General features: G+C 42.5%; 1 protein-coding gene across 1 annotated transcript; it reads left to right on the top strand.

Moving 5' to 3' along the window:
- The first annotated feature begins 4,945 nt into the window (after positions 1-4,945).
- hs2st1b (heparan sulfate 2-O-sulfotransferase 1b) lies at positions 4,946-19,933 on the top strand. Its single transcript, XM_050055513.1, has 7 exons — positions 4,946-5,509; positions 8,701-8,939; positions 15,985-16,070; positions 16,424-16,562; positions 16,654-16,751; positions 17,291-17,448; positions 18,684-19,933. Exons 1-7 carry the CDS (start codon positions 5,386-5,388, stop codon positions 18,908-18,910), a joined length of 1,071 nt encoding a protein of 356 aa, XP_049911470.1. The 5' UTR covers positions 4,946-5,385; the 3' UTR covers positions 18,911-19,933.
- Positions 19,934-20,913: the final 980 nt, after the last annotated feature.

The raw sequence follows: 20,913 nt of genomic DNA, 5'->3' as shown, positions 1-20,913 counted from the left end.
TAAACCCGAGTTTGCTGCTGATTTTTAGTTCCAGTTAAGGTAGGACCATCATGTGCTCCAGCAAACACATTCTCATCCCTGGAACTCTGGCTCCACCTACTGGCTGAATGATGCATCACTGCTCTGGTGGTGAAGTGAGACGTGATTCAGTGTTAGTGGAGCATGTTACCTTTAAATGATGATAACATTGTACTTCTTTCTACTCCTCTGCTCTTTAATGTGTATACTGTCTCTGATGAGATTATTGTGGCTAACCTTGATGCAGGGTGTCCTCACCTCTGACCACAGCTGCCCAGCGCCATTGTTTCAGCACTTACCCTCAGGGTCTGTTCTGCCTGGGCTGGAACTGCTAAACCTGCATACTACATTTTAGCTCAAACTTCACATCAGTAACCATAAGATGCAACAATAACTCTGGTTAATACTGCTGGACTCTCCCTGCTGACCCATTCTGGAGTTTTCCGATGGTACCCTGGTACTGCTTCACTGCCAGCAGATGGGGGGGACACTCCCCCTGACTTTATTATTATTAATCATTATTTAATTATTGGTATTGGTGGTAATAGATTGGATGGCTTGTAGCCATGAGCCCAATTGACCAAAGTGAGAGCTGTGTCCGTATACTCGGCATAAAGTCGAACATGTTTTCGATGGGTGTTGGCTTCCGCCAGGGTTGTCCCTTATCACCGATCCTGTTTGTGATTTTCATGGACAGGATCTCAAGGCACAGCCGGGGGGAGGGAAGGGTCTGGTTTGGTGTCCTCAGAATTGCATCTCTGCTTTTCACAGATGATGTGGTTCTGTTGGCTTCATCACACGTGACCTCCAGCATGCACTGGGGCAGTTTGCAGCCAAGTGTGAAGAGGTCAGGATGAGAATCAGCACCTCCAAATCTGAGGCCATGGTTCTCTGCTGCAAAGCAGTGGATGATTGCCCTCTCCACGTTGGGGTAAAGTTACTGCCTCAAGTGAGGGAGTTCAAGTATCTCAGGGTCTTGTTCACGAGTGAGAGTAGAATGGAGCGTGAGATGGATTGGCAGTTTGGTGTGGCTTCTGCAGTGATGCAGGTACTGCGCTGGTCTGTCATGGTGAAGAGAGAGCTGAGCTGGAAGGCGAAGCTTTCGATTTACTGGTCCATCTATGTCCAAACCCTCACCTATGGTCATGAGCTCTGCGTAGTGAACGAAAGAATGAGATTGTGGATACAAGTGGCCGAAATGAGTTTCCTCTGTGGGGTGGCCGGGCTCAGCCTTAGAGATAGGGTGAGGAGCTCGGACAACCAGAGGGAGCTCGGAGTAGAGCCGCTGCTCCTTCATGTCGAAAGGGGTCAGTTGAGATGGTTCAGGCATCTGATCAGGATGCCTCCTGGGTGCCTCCTGTTAGAGGTGTTTTAGGCACGTCCCACTGGTAGGAGGTCCCGGGGCAGACCCAGAATAAGCTGAAGGGATTACATATCTCATCTGGCCTGGGAACACCTTGAGGTCCCCCAGGAGGAGCTGGAAAACATTGCTGGGGAGAGGGATGTTTGGGTGCTTTGCTCGGCCCGCTGCCCCTGCGACCCGGCCCTGGATAAGCGGATAAAAATGGATGGATGAATGGATGGTGGTAACAGAGTAAAGGTAGGATGAGTTTTAGTATACTTTATTCCCATTTTTTTCTTCTTTCTTCTCCTTTCCCCATCCTTTCATCTGTCAAACCAGTAGAATATAGACACAGATGCACACACACGAACACACACACAACAGTCAGCCAACGAACTTGTCACCTTATACTCTGACAACACTTAACTTACTGACCTGTATTCACTTTTGTAGTCACTTTTCTTGTTGTTTTGTTAGTGTTTTGTATTATCTTGCCTCTTGGACAAAAACAGAGGTCAAACATATAAATAAATACTAGTGAAAAGGACTATTATAAGAAAAACTGATCAGTCAGCATTTAAATGTAAAACATTTGGTGCAGTTGTGTTTCAGTTTAGCAAGTCAAACTGGAACAGACTCAGTGACAAGTTTAAATTGTGTTGCTCTCTAGGCAAAAATAAGCCTGGGTCTTCAGCCTACTAGGTTATTGACTGTGAGAAAATTTGTGTGAAATAATCTTTGTTTTTCAAGATGTATGTAACCAGGATCAATGATTCGTTCGTTCATTCATTCATTCAAGAGATGGCTGGAAATTTCCCTCGTCTTTTGGGCTTTAGGGCTCATTGCATGTGTGACCAGAGAGACGAACATTACTGATGGAAGTCAGCTGAGTGTTCTCTGATCATTCAGTCACATCCAATGACCTCTTGCACTGTTTGACCTATATGTGTCCATTATCCAGAGACTGTCAGAATCTGAGATCCAGAAAAAAAGAAGAGAACTTATGGTTATCTGATACATCCCCAATTTTCTGCTCGTATTGTTTGGTATCTCAGCACACTTCTCCCCTCACAGTGGATGAGGAACCAAATGTATTTCATGTAGCAGACCTGTAGATAACAGAGTTCAGGCTGGTCTTTATTGTGATTGGATGTTCCAGGTTTGGGTCAGCTGCTCTATTAAAGTCAGAGTTGTGTCAATAACTGTAAGTTCCCCTGGCTTTATTATCTGTGCAGACTTACAGCACATACCATTATAAAAGGCCTGAATGCCCAGGAAATGTTTTCCTTTGTAATCTTCTTACAAATATTAAGTGAAGATTCGGAGCGATGGAAACTTTGTCTCTCGTCAGAATCCACAGTTACACTTGTAATGTGTTATATTTTGTCCCTGCTGACCAGCAGAGACTGAGCTGTGTAACCTGAACGGTTTATACAAACATAATTATCTGAGGCTCAGACATGTTGCACACCACACTGTGTTTAACTGGTGAGAGACCTTTAAATCTGTGTCAGTGGTGTGACGTACTGGAGGACTGAGAACATGTTCAGCATCTTAATAAATACAGAGATGGAGATGTGAGATCAGATTAATGAGGCAGGGCAGGAACAGAGCTTTAAGAGACTGTTGAGAGCAGGTGATAGATCAGGTGAAATTAACAGATTAAAATTGGCTAACACTGCAATATTTCATACACTGTCAATAACCCTGTGACTAAACATCCACTGCTCCCATTTTAGATTAGGCCTATTATTTTACAGCCTTAATACACCATTTGTTATATGTGCATATCATCTGTCACTGTCTCTACTATCCACATACTGCACATAGTTATCCAGTCCATGTACTATATCCATTCAGTGTGTATTTCTTTGCATGATATAGTTTACAACTTACAGATCACTTGACTTATATACAAAACACTGCAAACATAAACAAGGAAGTAGGTACCAGTATAGATGTTACTGATTATAGTTTGCATATAGTCCACTTATGCTTTGTGGACTTGGAGAAGGCTTACAACTGCGTCCCTTGGGGAGTCTTGTGGTGGGTACTGCGGGATTAGGGGGTACCGGGGTTGCTGCTACGAGCCATCCGGTCCCTGTATGACCAAAGTGAGAGCTGGGTCTGCATACTCAGCGTAAAGTCAAACATGTTCTCGGTGGGTGTGATGTGTTGATATTCATGGAAAGGATCTTGAGGCACAGCTGGGGGGCGGAAGGGGTCCGGTTTCATAATTGCATCTCTGCTTTTCGCAGATGATGTGGTTCTGTTGGCTTCATCACACCCTGATCTCCAGCATGCACTGGGGCGGTTTGCAGCTGAGTGTGAAGCGGTCGGGATGAGAGTCAGCACCTCCAAATCTGAGGCCATGATTCTCTGCTGCAAAACAGTGGGTTATTGCCCTCTCTGGGTTGAACGAGAGTTACTGCCCCAAGAGACGGACTTCAAGTATCTCAGGGTCTTGTTCATGTGTGAGGGTAGAATGGAGCCTCAGATGGATCGGCTGTCTTGTGTGGTGTCTGCAGTGATGCAGGCGCTCCACCGGACCTTGTCAACCTGGCCTCCAAATTCCCCAGATCCCAATCTGAATGAGCATCTGTGGCACGTGCCATTAACCCACCTCACAACCCGCTAGACTAAATGGATCTGCCGCCAACGCACTGGTGCCAGACACCGCAGGACACTCCCAGAGATCCTGTGTCCATGCCTCGACAGGTCAGAGCCAAGTCCGATCCAAGGAGGCCCCACCTTGGATTAGGGGTACATCTGGGGTACCAGCACATCACAAGAGTCCTTGAGCAGATTGGGACCTGGGAAATTTAGAAGCCAGGTCGACACCTTGAGCTTTTTGCCACGCTCCACAGGCCATTTCTAAACAGTTTGCTGGGGGGCCACTGCCATTGGGGAGTACTGTTGCCATGAGGGGGAGTACTTGGTCTGCAACAGTGTTTGAGTGGGTGAAACATGTCAGGTGGTATCCACATGAATGCCAGAACCAAAGATTTCCCAGGAGAACAATGCATTGGAACAAAATAAACAAAGTTATTCACTTCACCTGGAGTGGTTTGAATGTTTTGGCTGATCGATGTGTGTCAGAGAGAGAGAGATATTTGTAAGTTACCTTTTCCATGCTATACCTCTTTATCTGCTTGAGTGCAGTGATTCTTTAAAGAGATGTAGTTCCTCCTTTTGGTTTTGGGACATGTGAATAACCCACTTTCCCTTAATATCTGTTCTATTGTGTGCAAAATATCTGGCCAGTTGGTTTAAAATAAAATGATTTCAATTATATTTTTATTGTTATTGTATTGTTGGTTTATGGGTTTTTAAAAAATCTATCTATCTATCTATCTATCTATCTATCTATCTATCTATCTATCTGTCTGTCTATCTATCTACCTTTATTTGTCCAGTTTTGTTGTCAGTCTTAGATATTATGTATATTTCTGTACACAGAAACAGCAAAGTATGTACCTCTTTCTCCATCTTTTCAGTCTTTATCACAGTGTTGTTCTTACTCTGGTCCAGCAGGTGGCGGTATGACACTTGACATTGTTTTGTGATCCTCCAGTAAACACAGCGCAGAAGAAGCAGCTCCATCTCTGTGATGCTTCATGCTACAACAAGCCCCTGTTCACTTCTGTACTGAACTCTGGAGTCAATTTATTTTCCTCCAGGTTCAGGTCTCAGTTAAATGGAGCTTCATGAACTCTTCATGCGGCCAGAAGTAAGAATGTGGAGCGACTTCCGCCCTGGTTTTTAAAGATGACGTTAGCATGAGCTCTACGTGGCTTCATCACAATGATAGTTAGTGGAGAAGCTAGCTAATGTTTGGCTAACGGTGAGTTAACACTGTTGAGCTGTTAGCTACTAACTAATGGAGCTAAACAGCTAACAGCTAAGTGAATCAGCTTGGATTAGTTCAGTTGGTTAGCGTTGTAGGATCGTAGCTCCTGTGCTGGATTAGCCGTTAGCAGTGGATCAGAGACGTCTCACTGTGGTATGATTCATCTGGTGGTTTGATGGGGCTTTTAAGGACCATGATGCCGCCCAAGTTCCAGCTCTTGGCTGTTTTGGCTTTTGGAGTGTCGATGCTCTTCATCGAGAACCAGATCCAGAGACTGGAGGAGTCCAGAGCCAAACTCGGTAAGACCAGAAAAGACCTGCTTCACTGTTAACATGGATTATTACATAATTATCGTTGTCATGTTCATGTCTATATTTTCCAGTATTCCTTATTTCACACTGCTTTCCCTTTTAGGCACCTTTAACTATAAAAGTTAGTTGGACTCAGGGTGGGAGGTCAACTTTTTTGGCCACCTTCTGGTAGGGTTGCAACTGATTTTCACAGTATGATAACACCGCCTCAGAAAATATCGCGGTATCACGGTATTACAGAATTTATATGACTACTATAATTGAAAATATTTTGTTAATGGAGGTATGTTGAAACTTTTAAATGTAATCTCAAGACATCTTTTTACCATTGCTTTCTTCTGAAATGTATTTTTAACTGATGATTGTTTAATCTTATTTTAGACTGTTTAAGTCAATTTTATTGTATCTTTTATTATTTTGTTTAGTTATTATTATTTTTATATATATGTTGTTAACTTTTTTTTCCTTCTTTCACAAATGTTTTGACTGTCTTTATGTTCAGCACTTCGTGTTGCATTTTATGTATGAATTGTGCTACCCACCTTATTCCTGAGGGCACTACTGTAGTCATAATTATGTGTGCGACTTCCTGTGATATAGCGGAAGTAGCAGTAAGCTAGTTAGTCCCGTAGACTGTCTGTGGTTAGTCCCAATGCTGGTTCTTTTCAAAAGTAATTTGCCTGCAGTTTAGCAAATACTGATTTATTTTTTAACAAATATTTAACTAATGTAAACTTAGCATTTTCTAAAATGTCTTTGTGGAGCTCTGGTACCTGTTGCACTGTCCGTGTCTGTAACGACTAACAACCAGTCTAAGCTAAATTTTTGTCTTCAGCAACTGTGTGTTGAACATGTAACCAGAACGAAAAGGGATTGTTCCTGTTGCCAAAGGTACTGTTGATAGGATAAATAAAACTACAAGAGTTTCACGAGACTTAGCAAAAAAGTATTAAATCAGAATTAGCAGAAGAGAATGACACGTAGAGTGACAGGTCCATCACTCAGCGTCAGTACATGATATCCCTGTCAATGCCATGTCAAAGTTAACAATATTTTAACGGAGCAAGGCAAGCTAATAGCTAGCGTACTCGGTTGAAAAGTAAAAAACCCAATGCTTTGAGATGCAAAGGTATGATCACATAATCCCGTTTGAGCTATAACAGGTGGTGTGTTCCATGTTTTATTTCCCAATTGCTCTTTGAAAGTAGAATAGAGTTCTGTAAACAAACTGTTACCATTGGAAATCGTTGGTTTCCGTTCAATGCCGGAAGTTGCACCCATAATTCACACAAGATATCATGGGGGCTAGGAATAAGGTGGATATAAATTAAGTTATTATTGTTATTATTAATATTATTTGTAATCCTACAAATACATTACAATAAATCTGTAGTGTTAAGAAAATATTTTACATCATAAATGAACTTGCAGTAAATGTATTTTAGATTAATCTCATGGGGGTGCGACCTGTAGCTCATCTGGTGTGTTTGCTCCATGTAGACTAAGGGCCCGATAACACATAAAGCGTTAGAGCAGCTTGAGGCAGATTTTTGTGATTGTTTTTAATGAGAATTAAGCTTTTGGCTCACTGTTTTTGCGTTGTGACACGCCTGGCATTTCTGCGCTCTAGGCGCCTGGCATTTTTGCCCCAAGGAAAAGAAGGAAAAGTGCCCCACACTATTTTTTTTCCATCATCTTTTTTCCCCCATCGTCCAATTAGATGATTTGAGAGGCAGGGTTTCTGTGGTAGTCATGACAACAAGTTTACAGTTGGTTAACAATGGAGGAGAGACAGGCGGTAGCGGTTGATGGATAGTCAGAGCTATACGGCCCAACCATAGACAGCAGGTTGTTAAACTGCCTTAAGTCATCCTAAAATATGCCTGGAAACATCCATCATGGAGGAGAAGCTCCTGAACCAACTGGTGGTACTCCCCATGATCCACCCTCTTATTTAGGGTCTCATGTACCCACACAGATCTCCGTTTATCTGCTGACAGCCTCTCACCCTCAACCAGAGCTACAGCAAGAACCCTCTACCTCAACATTTTAGGAACTAGATACTGATTACTGGGGAAAAAACAAAACAAAAAAACGGTAGAGTGATTACATGGGAAGTTTATTGTAAGGACGTGATGGGGTGGTTGCCTGGCAACAATAAAAATGCGCAGCAAGCTTTTTTTTTACTAGTGGTATTCAATTTAGAAAACAAAGGTAGTGAGGTGCGCGTCACATTTTGCAACTTGCAAGACACTTTCTTTGTGATTGGGGCCTAAGTCCTTGTAGCAGTCAGCCTGTTGCCCTTTGCTGTGTGTCATCGTCATTCTTTCTGCCCCCTTTCCTGTCATTCTCGAGCTGTCCTATAATAAAGAAGAAAAAAATAATAATCTCAAAAACCCAAATCTCATCGGTAGACATGAAGACCCAAGAGACTGCCAGCTAGCAACTTTTCTTATTTTAGTTAGTAGCAGAGAACAGCAGAATGGCTGAATGAGTATCCTGTCAATGTGTTGGAGCCTGCAAACACCATTTTCAGTTCATGAGAAACCTGAATATACTAACTGGAGTTCTCGAGAGTAACTAACTGCCTGCATAGTTACTGTATGATGTCTTTAAGAGGAGGGGAATTACAGAGGCCAAGAGACCATCCGTCTGCCCTCAGACGTAACACATCCTGCAGACACATTGTCTGCTCCCTCCTCATGGTGTCAGACACTGAAGGGCTGGCTGGGCAGCGGGATGCCTGCATTACACCGAGCGACACACAGCTGATCCAAAGATCCTCACAAGGCCGTTTCTGTAATTGGCCTTAATTAACTTTGCTACAGAGACAGGAAGTAGGAGAAAATTCTTTTAATTATGCCTCCTGTCAATGTTATCATCAAAAGCTTAATTATGTGTTTTGATGTTATTATATCTGAAGGACTGTGTTGTTTTCTTTAATTAAGACATGCTAACAAGCTGCGCTGGCCTTAATTTTAAAACCACTCGTTCATTTACACAACAGATGTACCTTTGCTTTCATTGTCGTGCTGGTGGCCTCACACCTGCTGTGTTCACCGCCACATCAATGTACTACAGGCTCATTAAAATCCAGGCAGCAGAGAACGCCAGCCGTCGTTTCAGAGGTACTTATACCTGATAATTGATGGTAAATATCGTGTTTTCTTCTTGTACAGAACAAACAATCGCCAGACATGAGGTTGCTGAAGTGGAGCAGCGTCACAGTGAAGACGCCGGGCGGGAGTTGTCACCACTGGCGGAAAAAGATGACATGGTCATCATTTACAACAGAGTGCCCAAGACGGCCAGCACATCCTTCACTAACATCGCCTACGACCTGTGTGGGAAAAATCGCTTCCACGTCCTGCACATCAATACAACCAAAAACAATCCTGTCATGTCTCTGCAAGACCAGGTAAGGCCTTCGTCACTGTAGTTACTGTGAACTAAAACAAGATCACACTGACGTTCAAATCCCCTTCACAACGTGAAAGATCAGTATTTATTACAGCTTGTAAATATTTGACCTTACCTGCATCTTTTTATACAGCTGTTAGACAGAAACCTGCCTCCACCTCTCACATAAGCATTTCTCTCATAACTCTAGTAACACTATACTCATACAACAAAGACAGAAGAGTCCTTTGTTGGCACAACAGATGCTCCTCTTATGACAGGCCTGTGGGCACTTTGATCATCACGACTGAAAATCTGGAATTAAAAATAGGCCATTGTTGTGGCCAGAGTCGCACTGGTTGTAACATGAAACATTTTTACATTAATGTGCTTTTAATACTCTGAATAAATAAAGATGCCTTTGAACTCTGCTCTGTTAACAGCCTTATGTAACATCTGAACAATGCAGAACTTCCCCAGCAGTGTTTGTCAAGTCTCAGACTGGTTTTATTTCTGTCATGTTCTGAATAGCTTCTGCTTATTGTTCAAATCTGTCACTGAGCTCTGTAGAAAAATATGCAGGGTAAAAGGATGGCAGTTAATAGTACTGCATCCTAATTTCTATCACATACTGCAGTGTCTTAAAGGCTTCGTGGTTAGCAAACAAAGCAATAATATTTGGGGTTTAAGAGGTTTTGGTGTACAAGTGGTGTCACAGAGGAAGCTGTCATTCACCAAATGACAGATAGATGTTTGGATAGGTAAAAGGGTTGGGCTGGTGTAATAATGTTCAAACCAGTTTGATATTAAGACGAACACCGGATCAGACTGGTATACTAAATTTAACCACTAGGTGTCTCACTTGACTCAGCAGCCGCTCCTGAGTGGTACATAATGACACCGTGTCCCAACAGCACAAGAGCAACCACGTAACTATCAGCAATGTGCTCGTGATCAGACTGGAGATGTAACCACTGAAAAGATGGGCCAGTACCTGCTCTCTTCCTACGACTGTAGTTTTTTAATTTTGTATTGTGATATTTACAGGAACTGACAGCAAGTAAATTGTTATTAGCGATTGCCTTTTACTAGAATCTTTTGGCTCTCTGGCGAGCTTGCTCCAGCCAGCTGGCACCTCATTTAGGTTTTCGTAGTAAAATGAGGAGGTATTGTGTAGATAACACCTCATTTTGACTCCATAAATCAGCCGTTCCTCGTCCATTGCATCGCTTCCAGTGAGAGCAACAGGAATGAATAGAAACAGGATGTCCAGCAAAAGTTCAGCTCACCGCGTCACTTGCAGCCACTTTTGTCAGCTTCACTGAAATGTTGCCGTATTGCTGCAGTTTGAGTTTCTTGAGGCCCCGATCACACAGAAAACGTTTTGCAGGTTGCCCAGTGTGCCTTTTCTTTTTCTTTTTTTTTAAATTGAATGCCACGAGTGAAAAAAAAACAAAAAAAAAAAAACACTTGCTTTGTTGATGGGCAACCACCCCATCACCTCCATACCCTAACCTCCCCATGTAATCAATCTACCGTTTATTTTTATGTATTTCACAGTAATTGGTATCTAGTTCCTTTAATGTTGAGGCAGAGGGTACTTGCTGTAGCTCTGGTTGAGGGTGAGAGGCTGTCAGCAGATAAACTGAGATCTGTGTGGATACATGAGACAGTAAAAAAGAGGGTGGGTCACAGGGAGTGCCACCAGTTGGTCCAGGAGCTTCTCCTCCATGATGGCTGTTTCAAGTACTGCACTTATATGCTTCCCTGCCTGCTATTTTCTATTGAGATGGTGGTAACTGCGGTTTGTAAAGTCGTATAGCTCTGCATATCCAGCAACCACTACCACCAGTTTCTCCTCCATTGTTTACCAACTGTAAACTTGTTGTCATGACAACCACAGAAGGCCCGCCTCTCAAATCATCCGATTGGACAACGGGAAAAAAGTGGAGATGACGTAGGACGCTTTTCTGCTTTGAGTTGAAGTTTGTTTGTTTTTTCAACTCAAAGAGTTCAGAGCGCTCCGGTAAAAACACCAGGCACCAATTTGCCAACCTTAGCTCACAGCCTGTCAGACACTAGTGGCTTCGTTAGTCCGTTTATAATCATGATATTATTTCAATCACCTTGTCATGTAGCTTTAAACTAATGTAGGACAAGTTGGATTTAGAGCTGTGACGCCATCAGCACAGGTTGCTGATATAGGCTGCTTTTTAACTTGCCAGGACTTGTCATAATAACGAATGCTGGTTCATCTGATTTGCATAAAACTTTACCAGTTTAAGCTTGTACACCAGACCGGACCTGCAAAACTGGAAATCAGCCCAACTCTAATAGATGCAGTCAGACAGACAGTCAGTGTTCAGCTCTTGTGGATTTTAAATGAAATGATGAGTGTAGTTTTAGCACTGACTTTAAACTTCAACATTGAATGGATAGTGTGGAAACTGCAGCCTTTTTCATCCATTGTCTCCAAAGTATAGGCGACAGGAAATAATCAGTAGTCATGTAAATGTAAATAAATGGACATGATTTAGTCTAAAGGTGCCTACAGACTGTCATAACAACAATCCTAAAAGCCAGTTTCATGTCTTGTTCAGAATCCGTCTCTTTCAGACTCTGATATCAGTTTGGGGGACCATGTCAGATGGATTTGATAAACGCCTGGTGAATCACAGCGCGATGATGTAAATACATTCAAAAACAACAGATGCGAGCAGGGACATGTCATCAACTTGCATCATCCATCTGCGCCGCTCTAATGTTTTCATATTGTGGCAAAACAATTTGCTTCGGCCTCGGAGCTGGTGCTTCATAAAACCTCTGAAAGAGGAGCAGATTGTGAGGCCCAGGGATCAGAGGGCAACATGAAGACCAGAACCTGCCGAGTTAGTTTGCGGTAGCATTACGCTAGCCCGCTATTAGTTTAGGTATGTGTACATGGGTCTTAGCAGCAGTCATATTGAGATTGAGAACTTGGTTTTGGATTTTTGATGCAGCCTGTTTTTAGTCAACAAAAACTCCAAATCCCCATTGGCGGACATGTCTGACAGTACGACCTACTGTTTTTGTTTGACAACCAAAAGTGTCACCAGAGACAATCAGCAGACACTTGGTATGTTCACCAGTGGTGTACCAGAACCTATACGGCAACAGTCTGGTCTGCAGCAGTGAAACATGAGATCAGTTGGATTGAGCTCATGTTAGAGGTTGACCGATTAATTGGCATCAATATGATGTTTTAAACGTTATCGGTGGAACTTGGCTTCGGTAGCGCCCAATGGCTGCACAGCCTTCGCCAGTTCTGCAGGGACGGACATGACTGAGCGGAGCTGAAGAGGGGAGGGTTGTGTGAAAAGATCATTTGGTTCAGCTCCAGAGAAAGCAGCTCCCTTCTGCTGTGTGACTGTCTCAGTGTTCTGTTCTTCATTTTAACATGTATTTACATGAATCTTTTGGCTGGACTGCAACAGTGCGTTCAGTGCTGTAGCGCTATTAGTGCTAGAAGAAAAGTCTGTGAGTCTGTTAATGAGTGAATGCCACCACTTCCTGTTTTAAATTAAAAGGCCTTGTGTCAAAATAAAAGCCAGGGCTCCAGACTAACTTTTTTTTAGTAGGAGCACTGTAGCCCCTAGCTGAAAAATTATAGGAGCAAAGCAGAAATTTAGGGTACACCTAAATGTTCCCGGGAAGTCCAGGAGTGCTTAGGGCTCCAAATCCACAAACCAACCAGTCCGCAAGGGTCCTCAAGCGAACTTTCTGCAGACTTCCACAGAGTCCACTTGGGGTGCAGGCTTCACTGATGTAATAACCCACAATTCATTGCGATACGGATGCAATGCTGTGGGTTTTTTGAAGTACCAGAAAAAAACCTTATGAATGTGTAAAATAGTTATTGATAGTTAGGCCTATAAAAATGTTACTTGAATATGACAGCAGGGATAGTTTAATCTTTCCAGTCTGGAGGGCTGTCTTATCAGCCGCTTGCAGGCAAGGCAAAGGTTGACTCTAACAGGCCTACTGATGAGTGTAGATGACGTGATCCTCGCAATTAACATCACTCACCCTCGGACTTTCCTCCTCTCACACACATTAGCTTACACTGGCGGACTCGCTCCTTCGTTTTACATCATGAAAAAAAAAAAACGCCCACAAATTTGCGGGTTGCGCACGAGCAAGTAGTTGTAAAAAATACTCGATCTGACTCCAAAAATGGTCGCAAAATGCCACCATTTTCAGCTTCAAGAGAAACCACACACTTGGTGGTAGAAGTTACGGGAGAATACTGTTTGAGGCGGAGTTCGTTAGTAGCTTGTGACCTTCTCTTGTAAGTAAATAAAGCTCCAGAGAATATGCATGGCATCAGCACATATTACAGCCTGTTACTCTGGGCGCATTTATATGGCTGTCAGTGCAGCTTAGGACACATAGTGTAAATGCCTCAAAGCTATGCTCGTGTTATTTCTGGCTCCTAGTGCCAAGGTAATATCCTGTCTGCCGTCTCACAACAGGCTGCCTCCCTCCATCTCACAAACAGTCTGTTTCCTCTGCACATGATAAAACAGAGACAAGGGGAAAGATTCAGGCTGCTGGCACCTCAGGACTCAACTCATTTTACAACAGGAACATTCAGATTTGTATCCAGTGATAGCATTTAGCTCCGCCAAAAGTGGTCAGCGTGTTTGACTTTGTCATATTTTTACTCTCTCAGACAGCAGAGTGTGTCAAAGATAACAGTAATAAATGAGGGTTGCGTTAAGCTGTTCAGAACCAAAAGGCTGTTTGAGTTTAACTGATGAAATTTGTACCTCTTCTGGTCGCATGTATGTGAGACATCATGCAGCTTATTAGATTATTAGATTTACGACATTAGAACCTTTTATAAATTGAAGTGTAATTTTATACTGTTGACCCTGGGCGTAATTTCCACTGTAGACTCACTTTTCAGAATCCTGTTTTCACCCTCTTTAACATTTTTATAGCTTCAACTTTTCTTACTAAAATCTTTCTTAACGTTTTCCTCTGACTGTCCTGTCTAGAGATGCACCGATCCAGCTTTTTCAGTTTTAATACCGATCCCGATCCCGATGCTGTGGCTTTGAGTATCAGCCGATACCCGATACCGATCTGATACCATGGTTGACCTAAAAAGCTATATACCTTTACATGTAGAACAGAAAAGACTAGATCAGGCATTGATGACTACACAGTTCTTTCCTAAGATAAAATGAAACAAGATGAAACAGATTAATGCAATGATGAACTATTTATTTTTAACAAAAATAAACAATTGTGCAACAGCAGTTGAAATATAGTGAAATACCTCCACACAGCAGATTCTCTCCTTCGCTCCATGACGTATGACATAGCTCGCGTCGCAGTAGATTTAAAGGGAAAGGATCGCCTCAGGTATAGGTTGCATTTTCCGATACCCGATACATCTATTTTGATGATATCGGGACCGATATTCGATCCAGACATCGGATCGGTGCATCCCTAGTCCTGCCACTGTAATCAACATGAAAGATGCTCTGTTGTTGTCAAGCATTCACAATAATACAAATAAGTGCACCAGCAGCAGCGAGTGGTGCAGTATGTGACTTTCTTTGCCCCGGGTAGGCTTGTCAAGATAATTGCCCTTTTGCTAAGCCCCGCCCCTTTGTGATGGTCCGATAAGCTGTCGGAGTTAGCAGACATGCCAAATTGTTTTCATTTTCTTGATCAAAGTACTGCCAAACCAAGCTGGCTTTACAAGAGGACATCTTTCCAATTTCCCACCGTGCTGTTTTAAAACTCCAGTCTACTCGAGCATTACCACGCGGGGGACTGCTGTCTGACAGCTCTGTAGCACCCACTAGTGGCGGGCGGCTGCATGACAGTTAAGCGGCCTTGTACATGAATAAAACACTAATTGCCTACGACCTTTGAATTCAGTGTGATTTGCTTGCCCTTTCTGGACTATTTCCCTCCCTACCCCCTATGGATTTTTTTTTTTTTTTTTTGGATTGCTGTTGCTGCTGCTCTTTGTAAAGTGTCTTTGAGTATCCCGAAAAGCACTATATAAATCCAATATATTAACATTATTATTATTAATTGGTTTAACCGACTAATATTTCTGGTGCTGACTAGCGAGGGGGTAGACATTTAATTGTTTAGACGGCTAATCGCACACATCCCTAGTTCTTACAACAGAGGACAGAGAGGTAACAGCATCTGTTACGTCCCTCCAGGCCTTTGATTTACCTGTCCCTGTCACACCACCACTAACAGAAGAAAAAAGAAATGTTTTTCCCAACTCCACCCAAAATAACTTAAGTCTCCGTATCAGAAAGGTTCTTCTTACTCTCTCTTTCTTTGTTTGCTCCATGATCGCAGGTCGACAGGATCGTCTGTCCAATCGTAATTATCACCTCCATATGTGGTGGTCACTGGGTATTCATGGGCGGGGATTGATTGATTGCTGACCAGCAGGAGTGCGCTGTCAATTTACGATTGATTTGCATTCATGAACATTCACACATGCCTACGATCAAATCCGAGTTTTTTTGCAGGGTTCGTGAATCTGGTGTAGGTTTTTAGTACCAAGCTTTTTAATGTGCAAATCTACTCATAGATTTGGTAACATTTCATGAATGAGACCCAATATGTGCCACCACTACGTGATGCGGTGTGAAGGGGTCGGGTCATTTCACTTATTTCTGTGATACCAGGTTGTAACTGAATCCAGACATAAACCTTTGCTGTTGACGCAGGACCTCTGTGACCCATTGAATCAGCAGATTGGCGACCTTTTGAGATCAACTACTAAACACAACAGCCTCTCTTTGATTTCCCTGTAATGAATCCTCACTAAACTCATCTTCCAGCGTTGACTGCAAAGACTCATTACGACCTTTAAAATGTAAAAAATAAAAAGAGTCAGTGAAACACAAATGCATCAGTCTTAGCAGAGCCAGACGTTTCCACTTCTCTGTCCCGTCTCTGTTCTCTGTTGTTACTGTGTTTTTCCATTTGCTGGAGTTTCCTGCTGCTCTGTAATTAGTTTCCATTATCTTTGGCTACAGGTGCGCTTTGTCAGGAACGTCACCTCATGGAGAGAGATGAAGCCCGGCTTCTACCACGGCCATGTAGCTTATCTGGACTTCTCAAAGTAAAGCCCTTCATTTCCTGTAATACCATTAATATCCAGATTAGTTACAAACAGTTAGCAGAGCAGATAAAGGGAGGTCATGTATTGATTGCTAACGTGTGCTTTAGTGTTGATTAATAGCATTGTTGTCCTTATCTCCCCTGACACTATCATTTCAGTGATCACAGGTAATTATCCTAATGGTGTAAGTGAGAGAAAGAGAGCATGTTAACGTACAGACTCAGTTCTCCTGACGCTGCCACACTCTCACTGAAGGAAAGCTGTTTCTGTAGTAAACAGTGTTGATCAGGTGGAGGTTTCTTCAACTGTGTGTCCAATGCAAATAAAATGTCAACCCCTCTCTTTATGTTTAGGTACGGAGCGAAGGGTAAGCCCATGTACATAAATGTGGTGAGGGACCCCATAGAGCGCCTGGTGTCATACTACTACTTTTTACGTTTTGGAGACGACTACAGGCCTGGACTTCGACGAAGGAAACAAGGAGACAAAAAGGTCTTCATTTAGAGCTCACCAGTTTGAATTAAAATAATTTGATTGTCAACGCATGAATTCATGATAACAGGTGTTTTCTGTCGTCTTTCAGACCTTTGACGAGTGTGTATCATCAGGAGGGTCTGACTGTGCTCCTGAGAAACTCTGGCTGCAGATCCCCTTCTTCTGTGGACACCATTCAGAGTGCTGGTGAGTGAGCTGCACCTGCCTCACAAGAAAAGAACACAATCACTATAAGAGTAAACCAACAGTAAAGTTGTGGGTCCGAAAACCCAAACAATGAGCTGACTATAAAGCTCTGTAAAGCCGAGGGGAACTGCAGATTCAGGTGCTAAATTCTCTGTAGGTTCATCACCATGAGCGACCCCATTCACATCGTCACATTGTTTTCACGCTGACATTTAATACACTTTTATTATTTAAAAAAAGTTTATAGTTGCTTTATCCGAATGGTTAAAAAATGGGAACTCTGGAAAAGCAACTGCATTACACAGTTTGATTTTTGGAATCAAGATATGCTTGGTACAGTCTTGTTTAGTGTAGACCACAGACATATAAAGTGTAATGATTTGCAACAGAAAGTAATGGCATTTTGACTTGCAATAGCACTATTGTTTTGAAAAATCATCATTAGATATTTTGCTCAAATAGATTGACCCTGCAGCACAAACAGAAACTTATCATGCAGCAGATTACCTGATGATGTTTGATGAGCTGTTTGTGTGCAGGAACGCGGGCAGTCGATGGGCTCTGGAACAGGCCAAGTACAACCTGGTGAACGAGTACCTGCTGGTTGGAGTGACTGAGGAGCTGGAGGACTTCATCATGATCCTGGAGGCAGCGCTGCCACGCTTCTTTAAGGGAGCTACAGAGCTCTACAGAACTGGTACCAACAACCACACACACCACGTCACAGTCCGCCTCGCTACGCCAACATCTGTGGTGATTCTTTAATGCCTCTGCGCCGGTTAGGCCCTGGCCAGAGCCATTATGTTTTCAGGCTGTCCATCCCATTCTTTTGAACGTGATATTTCATGAAGGCCTTGAGGGAATTTCCTCTAAATTGGCACAAACGTCCACTTGGACTCAACACTGAACTGATTAGAGTTTGGTGGTTATAGGTCAAAGATCAGTGTGAACTTGCATTCATGTGATTATGGTGAACAAGATATCTTAAAAACACTGTTTCTCAAATTTGGCACAAACATCCACTTGGACTCAGCGATGAACCAATTTGAATTTGGTGGTCAAAGGTAAAGGCCACTGTGACCTGGCGTCCGTTTCATTCTTGTGAACTTGATATCTTAAAAACACCATGAGGAAATTTCCTCAAATTTGGCACAAACATCCACTTGAAATCAACAAAGAACTAATGAGAATTTGGTGGTCAAAGGTCAAGGTCACTGTGTTCTTGCATCTGTTTCATTCTCATGAACCATATATCTTAAGAACACCTTGTAGAATTTTCCTCAAATTTGGCACAAACCTCCACTTGGACTCAACACTGAACTGATTAGATTTTTCATGGTCAATGGTCAAGCGAATGAACTGTGACCTTACATCTGTCTCATTCTCTTGAGTGTGATATCTCAAGAACACTTTGATGGAATTTCTTCAAATTTAGCACAAATGTCCACTTTGACTCAACAATGAACTGATGAGACTTTGGTGCTCATAGGTCAAAGGTTACTGTGACCTCACAAAACATATTTTGGGCCAAACCACAAGCATTCATTCACTAATTATAACAAATTGATGATGTTATATCCAAAAGGTTAAAGGTCAGCTTCGCTGTGACATCATAAGTTTTGCAAAACACTTGACTGGCCATTATATCTCCATGTTCCATATCTCAGGAACAGAACTCTGATCTTGAAACTGTGCTGACTGTATAGATCTTCTGTGTGTGAGGTGTCCATGTTTTCACAGACATGGATGTAAAGTGTAAGTGTAACTTGACTGGTGCGCGGAGGCGTACAGCTGCAAGTTGGTAATTCTAGTTCTTGTCTGTAGGGTCCACTCGTGACTAGCTTTGATGTTACTGAGCTTTTTTTATACCTAATGATCTGTAGTAACTCTGCGTTGTCTCGACTGACATTAACCCCTTTTATGTTCCTCCAGGAAAGAAGTCCCATCTGCGAAAGACCACCGAAAAGAAACCCCCCACCAAAGAGACAATAGCCAAGCTGCAGCAGTCAGACATCTGGAAAATCGAAAACGAGTTTTACGAGTTTGCACTCGAACAGTTTCAGTTTGTGCGTGCCCATGCTGTCAGGGAAAAAGATGGAGAACTTTATGTCCTGGCTCAGAGCTTCTTCTATGAAAAGATCTACCCCAAAGTGAACTAACAGTGGAGCCAGAAAACAGAGACGAGGGCTGCACTGGGACTTTCCAGGACTCCATTAGTAGTCATTTACACTGGGAGAAGTTTCACCAAGTGATGCTGGTGAATGCTTTTTCTTACCATGGTGCGGCACAGTAAACCCCTCTCAGACTGTACAGTGGAATTTTTGTGAGGGTTGTGTCTAATTTTTTTATTGCCGGTGCAGCTGTCGAGAGACCTTAACATGGATATAAAGCGTCAGTCTAAATGGTGAGAAAGAATTCAAACCCAGAGCACAGAGAACTGGATGTGATGCATCCCAAAACCCAAACACAAGCAGCCTTTGATTTATGAGGCTCTGTGTTTGGGTTTTGGGTGGAGTGTCCAGATAAAAGCAGCAAACCTCAACTAGTTCAACAAGTTTAAAACCATCAAAAATGTGTATTTCTGACAGAGAGAAATCTGTTCAGCTCCATGTTGTATTATTGTTTTGAACACGACATTTTAGATGCACAAATTCTTGTTTACAAGTTACAGAAGATAAAACTGTTTAAAAAAGTCAGAGCTTTGTTTGTACATACTGTATTAACATGCAGGGAACATGTTTTTGGACCAAATGGTAGCAACAGAAAACAGACTGGACCATTGCATCCTTTGGTGCGTGACTTTTTTTAATCCCACTGAGATGTTCTCGATTTGTAGACATGTTTAACACGTTGTCTCAGTATTTTATCACAGAGATAGTGATATGCGTCTCTGATATATCTGACAGCTGCTGTTTTAAAAGGAGCGCAGCTGGAGCAGGACAAAGGTACTAATCAACAGAACGTTGTGAGTACAGGGTTTACTAGACATGGTCACAGGGTGACGGGGGTAGAGGTGGAGGTGATAGTGCCTTTATTACAACATTTAGGATTTTATTTTTCATTTTCCAGTGATCTCACAATCATGTTTGTCTTTATTTGTGTGTGTCCATCAGAACTGCAGTTCCTGTTTCTCTTGTTTCACACGTCATTAACAACCAAAAGAAAAAAACACAAGTGCACAGTTTTTGGCTCATTTTATTCTCACTGTATTCTCTTCTGAGAGTTGTAGGTTGTGTCTGTAGACCGTATAAAAATAGCCACTGTGACATCACGCATTGGTTTGTGGATTTATTGTATGAACAGGCCACCAGGAAGTGCTCCAGGCCAGCGTCCTGCACGGGTCCATTTTTGAAAACCCGCACCCACACATACCTGTGACACTCACTACCAGAACAGACCCATTACCCATCATTTTATCTAAGTCAAGCCACACTCGCCTGCACTTGTTAATAAAAGTCTTGTAACCTGACCCACACCTGTGATTAAACACACACAGGCTACAGTCACACACATTAAGCTTTTACCCGTACCCTTACCTGTCGCTTTATACAGTATATACATATTTTTACCCATTACACAGCTTTTTGCAGGTTATCTGCCGGGTGTCCGAGCCAGTACAGGACTCTCCTCCAGGCAGAGGTTAACTTTTGTAGTTGTCAGACATTGTAATTACTCCATCACGTGACGCCCTGTGGCCCAAAAAGACTTTTTCCTATTGACCTAAATGGCAAAGGAGACATCTGTATTTCAGTGGAAACTTTTTTTTTTTAAGTCTCACAACCCTCGTGAAATGATGATTTCACCATGAGGAATTGATCCATTCGGTTGGAAAACATTTGGAAAGTCTAAAAGAGCCACACAATGAAATTATTTCATCCCCATTCAAGTTAGCAGAGCGCCTAACCGGAAGTAGTCTGCTCGGCTGTTGGGAGTCTGCAGTGCATCTGCTCTACAAACTCCCAACAATGAGTCCTAAAACCTGGAAATGAGTTAGCATTTTAGCACTCTAGGTTTCAAAGTCAATGGATTAAAAGATTTATGGAGGAAAAAAAAGGAAAATGATATTAACGTAATATTTTTATGGCGTTTTTGACGAGGACACTTTTGTCCCTTAATAGGAAGAGTGAGAATATTTTTGCTACACAGTGTAGTAGAAAAGTGG

Source organism: Epinephelus moara, chromosome 10, assembly GCF_006386435.1.
Source record: "Epinephelus moara isolate mb chromosome 10, YSFRI_EMoa_1.0, whole genome shotgun sequence".
In the NCBI taxonomy this organism is placed as follows: Eukaryota; Metazoa; Chordata; class Actinopteri; order Perciformes; family Serranidae; genus Epinephelus; species Epinephelus moara.
Note: the sequence above shows the minus strand (reverse complement) of the source record. Positions and strands in the feature narration are given on the sequence as shown.

Coding starts and splice junctions, on each gene's coding strand:
- hs2st1b (XM_050055513.1), top strand. CDS start 5,386: ATGGGGCTTTTAAGGACCATGATGCCGCCCAAGTTCCAGCTCTTGGCT. Junction 5,510..8,700: donor GGAGTCCAGAGCCAAACTCG/GTAAGACCAGAA, acceptor CTTCTTGTACAG/AACAAACAATCGCCAGACAT. Junction 16,752..17,290: donor GGACACCATTCAGAGTGCTG/GTGAGTGAGCTG, acceptor GTTTGTGTGCAG/GAACGCGGGCAGTCGATGGG.